General features: G+C 40.3%; 1 protein-coding gene across 1 annotated transcript; it reads right to left on the minus strand.

The window, feature by feature from the left end:
• Positions 1-1,168: 1,168 nt before the first annotated feature.
• On the minus strand, positions 1,169-2,438 carry LOC143559548 (uncharacterized). Its single transcript, XM_077048086.1, has 3 exons — positions 2,412-2,438; positions 1,916-2,286; positions 1,169-1,805 (listed from the first exon to the last, which is right to left on the minus strand). The coding sequence occupies exons 1-3, from the start codon at positions 2,436-2,438 to the stop codon at positions 1,169-1,171; spliced, it is 1,035 nt and encodes a 344-aa protein (XP_076904201.1).
• Positions 2,439-4,857: the final 2,419 nt, after the last annotated feature.

The raw sequence follows: 4,857 nt of genomic DNA on the forward strand, positions 1-4,857 counted from the left end.
AAAGTTAAACGAACAAACACGAGGATGCCTTTGTTCATGTCCGTTCGGTTCGTTACAAGCCTATATGTAATATAAGATAATTACTTGTGAAATAAGTTGAAAATTGATTGGAATGAGAAATTTTGCAACCCACGAGTTACAAACATTAAAATCAACTTCAAATTATAAAGTAATATGGTCAACCCGATTAACCTGACTAATCCAACCCGACTAACCCGAATCCCGAATAACCCGAACCCAACTACCCGAACCTTAATAGGGTTGGGTTTCAGGTTAGATATTTTTTAAGAAAAACCGGACTAACCTGAATCGATTAACCCGAAACCCGATCGGGTTGACCAGGTGAACAACCCTACATCCATGGGCATCTCTATCATATCCTGAAAGATGGCTACCATACGTCGCTGAAAAGTGGCCAGAGCGTTACATAACCCAAACGGCATGCGGCGGTACGCAAACGTGCAATAAGGTCATGTAAATTCGTCTTCTCTTGATCTTCTGGTGCAATAGGAATATGAAGATAACCTGAAAACCCATCAAGAAAACAATAAAATTGCTGACCTGCAAGACACTCCGACATTTGATCAATAAACGGCAACGAAAAATGGTCCTTCTGGGTGGCATCATTCAACCTGTGATAATCAACACACACATGCCAACCGGTAACCGTAGGCGAAGGGATAAGTTCATTCTTCTCATTCATAACAACTGTCATACCCTCTTTCTTCGGAACAACTTGGGTCGGGCTCACCCATAGAGAATCCCAAATCGGATAAATCATTCCAGCATCCATCAACTTTAAAACCTCTTTCTTAACAACTTCTTGTATGTTTGGGTCAAGAAACCTTTGGGTAGAACCACTGGTTTATATTCATCTTCCATCAAAATTCGGTGGGTACAATAAGAGGGACTAATACCTTGAATATCCGAAAGTCTCCATGCAATTTCCCCTTTATGCAATTTCAATACCTCTAACAAATTCATCTTATCTTTTTCCGTCAACTTGGAAGACACAATAACGGGCAAATTCGAACCCTCTTCAAGATAAGCATACTCCAAATGAGATGGGGGGGGGGACTTTTAGCTCCAACGGAGCGGGTTTTTCTACATCTTTCTCACAAATAACTTCACTATCCTCCATAATCTCTGACAAACAAGAAATTTTTTCTTAGATTTCTTTCTCCATCTCTTCACCAGCACCAACTCCAACAAGATCGGATCTACAAATGAAATCAAGACGTGTGTCAAAACCTGGAATAAAAGAGTTAAGAAAATAAACGGAATGACATGGATCACTAAAATCATCTTGATCACCTGGGTGCTTCATCGACCTAGGAACATCATATGTAACATTCTCATCACCAACCCAAAGAGTGATCCTTCTATTATACACATCGATAAGCGCCTTCGCGGTACATAAAAACGGATGACCAAAAATAATGGGAACCCTCTCGTCGACCTCCATATCAAGCACCACAAAATCCACCGGCAAAACAAACTTGTCAAATTTTACTAGCAAATTTTCAATAATAACCCGTAGGTACTTAAGTGAGCGATCCACCAAAGACAAAGACATGCGAGTCGGTGCAAGGTTGCCTAACTCAAACATTTCGTACAAAGAATATTGCATGAGATTAATACTAGCCCGCAAGTCCGCCAATGGTTGACTCGTCATGTCACTACCAAACAAACACGGAATAGTAAACGCACCCGGATCCGACAACCCTTTTGGTACTCGATTCAACACAACCGCTGAACATTCCCCTTTAAGAGGAATAGATGAAACCTCCCCTAAAAGATCTTTTCTTTTCAACAAATCTTTTAAGAACTTCGCATATTTCGGCATATGTTGGAGAGCTTCAATGAACGGATATTAATTTTCAGCTGTCTGAACATATCAAGAAAATGCATGTACTCCTTAGTGTACTTTTGATGCTTTAGACGAGCGGGATACGGGACATGAGAGTGATCAATGACATGTGACGGGTGGACTTCAACCGCCTTTTTCTTGATGCTACTTTCCACTTGTGGTTCAAAAACTGGTGTGTTACCATGTATCTTACTGGGAACCTCCATCTCTATCTTTTCATCCACCGCTTCCTCATCTTCAACTTCAACCCTATTTCTGCTTACCATGGGACCCAAAAGCCTTCCGCTACGAGTAGTAATTTCTTTCAAATGTGCGGACGGATTTGGCTTACTAGTACCTGAAAACTGTCCCGGAGGTCTCTCATCTAAACGCCGAGCAATATCACCAACGCACCTCTGAAGGTCAGGTAGTGATGACTAATGATTTTTCAATAATAGTTCATGTTCAGCAAAAGTGTTTTGATTGGCTTGATCTCGAACAAGAATTTGTTGCATCATCTCTTCCAGTCTTCCCATACCACCACTCAAATCTTTCACATTACCTGAACTTTGTACATTAGAACCCCCATTATTATACTGACATTGCCCTCGGTTATAAGAATCTTGAAAACAAGGTTGTGCAGTGGAAGGGCGCCAGTTTGAATTTCCATGATTCGGTTTCTTATAGGTTATTTCAATTTGGATTGTTGTTACTTTAAAAAGTATTAGGAAACATGTTCTGACCAGCCACTAAATCCACCTATTGATCGATTAACGGAGACTCTAAAGTACCATGACCACCCCTGCATAACTCACATTTGTCAACCTTACCTTTGAGATCTTCACCTCCCTAGTTAAACTTTCTAAAGCAGCAGTATGACATCCCTCATCGGTTGGAAAGGAGAACTAAGCCTTCTTTACAAGGAGATGGATACATTCCCCATCATAACGCGTTTTGGGCGCTTAATGGTAGTGTATGAGAGGAGAATTCCACAGTTAAGTGTGCTCAGCTGGGAGTAGTATGAGGATGGGTGACCACCTCGGCAACCAAAAGCAAATCCGTGAGGCGATGGCGGTATGTCCCCGCCAAAACATACAATATTATGGTGCGGTGGTAGCTGTGCTGTTACAAATTATATCAGAGCCAAGGCTGGACCGGTGGTGTCAGGTCCCGTGAGGACGCTGGACCCCTAAGGAGGTGGATTGTGACATCTCACATCGGTTAGGAAGAAGAACTAAGCCTTCTTTATAAAGTGGTGGATACCTTCCCCATCATAACGCGTTTTGGGAGCTTAATGGTAGTGGATGAGAGGAGAATTCCACTGTTAAGCGTTCTCAGGTGGGAGTAGTATGAGGATGGGTGACCACTTGGGCAACCAAAAGCAAATCCGTGAGAAGATGGTGGTACGTCCCGGCCAAAGTGGATAATATTATAGTGCGGTGGTAGCTGGGTTGTTACAGAGAAAATATTTGGACCATTTCTCGATTTGTGGGTGACCTCTTGGGAAGTTTCCACCTAGGTAACCAAAAACAAATCATTGAGCTCTTCATGGGCAGAGCGGAAAATATTGGTGGTGCAAGAGACCGGATGTTACAAGCAGCCATACTAGTGTCCAGATTAACATGGTGCACACCTCGAGAAGATGAGGGTGCACTAGTGACGAAAGTGGAATTCACGTGACGTGTGACGTGAGGTCGAAGACTCAATAGAAGATAAACCGATTATAACTAAATAGATAGCGATAACCGGGTGTCGAACACAAGGAGTTTGTGGAACATGTGTTACTAAGTAGCTTTGTGATTTAACTATATTAAACTAAAATGCAGAAAATAAATTCAAGTATTTTGTTGGTTGATTTGATTAACAAAAAGGACTCAAAACAATTTAACGAGTTTTAAATCAATACGAGACAATATGCCTTTCCTCGGTTTCAGGTTTCTACGAATGTCAAAATAAATGTTTAAACTGAAATGAATGATAAAAAAAGTTCATGCATATGTAAACGATTGCGATAAGTGAGAATCAAGTACTTGGATTATTCAACACAAGGTAATCACTCAAAAACCAATTAGTTTATCCAACCCCGAATCCCTCCCGATTAATCTCGATTGCTTAAAGCACCGAGAACTGACGGTTTAGAATACGAACTCAACAAACTAACAATCTATCAGTCAATTCATAAAAATCCTAATAATGAAATCAAAAAGATTAAACTATTATCTCAGAAACTGCATAATCATTCAATCAGCATTAATAATAAAAACCTTACAATCCGAGGGAAAACACAAAGAGAATTAGCCGAGCATGATTCGTTTCATCATCCCTTCAATTATAGTAATCATGCGAATCGAAAACAAGTGTTTTATGATTACACAAATCACAATTGATCTATGGCACCTGAATATCGCCCCTAGGTCGTCCCCAATTGAAAGATAATGATAAGAATGTCAAAAGCCATCCCAAAACACAAGTTACGATGGGTTCCAAAAAGCCATGGTAAGTTAAAACTGCCTTACGGCAGTCTTTTCATTTAGCCCCCACTGTAGCTTACGGTGGGTACCGTAAGCTATGGTGGCTTCAAATGCACTCTCCTTGTTATCTTCATAACTTTCACATTCCAAGTCTGTTTTCTTCACCATTTTCGCCCACGTTCTCGTAATTTCATCATCTAACTTATCCTACCTACAATTATACGAGTAAACGTAGTCAACTAATTCCACAAGATAAACCAATTAAATGCATGATTATTATCGGTCTTAAATCACTTAAGTGTTTTCCAATGGACCACCCGTCACATTCCCACACTTACTCGTTGCTTTCCCTCAAGCAACTCAATCAATCAAAGTTAAACGTTAACTCATTCAACAAAACACATCTCGATTAAGGTCCCAAGTCATATCCTATTCCCACATGTTTCGTATTTGCAATATTAATGCGTTTATTTATCAAACCTAGAAATTCAACCAAACTTAACACATTTCCTGTTTTTCTTTCAGCAACACACCACT

This window comes from Bidens hawaiensis, unplaced genomic scaffold (genome assembly GCF_021521415.1).
Source record: "Bidens hawaiensis isolate Kalapana, Puna unplaced genomic scaffold, B.hawaiensis_p1.1 tig00019932_1, whole genome shotgun sequence".
NCBI lineage: Eukaryota > Viridiplantae > Streptophyta > Magnoliopsida > Asterales > Asteraceae > Bidens > Bidens hawaiensis.

What these genes read in the sequence shown, in the direction of transcription:
- LOC143559548 (XM_077048086.1), bottom strand. Translation starts at nt 2,438, where the DNA reads ATGGGGGTTCTAATGTACAAAGTTCAG. An exon ending in TTCTAATGTACAAAGTTCAG is followed by an intron (nt 2,287 to 2,411) that starts GTAATGTGAAAG and finishes AAAAATCATTAG; the next exon opens with TCATCACTACCTGACCTTCA. An exon ending in CATCAAAAGTACACTAAGGA is followed by an intron (nt 1,806 to 1,915) that starts GTACATGCATTT and finishes TTTGTTGAAAAG; the next exon opens with AAAAGATCTTTTAGGGGAGG.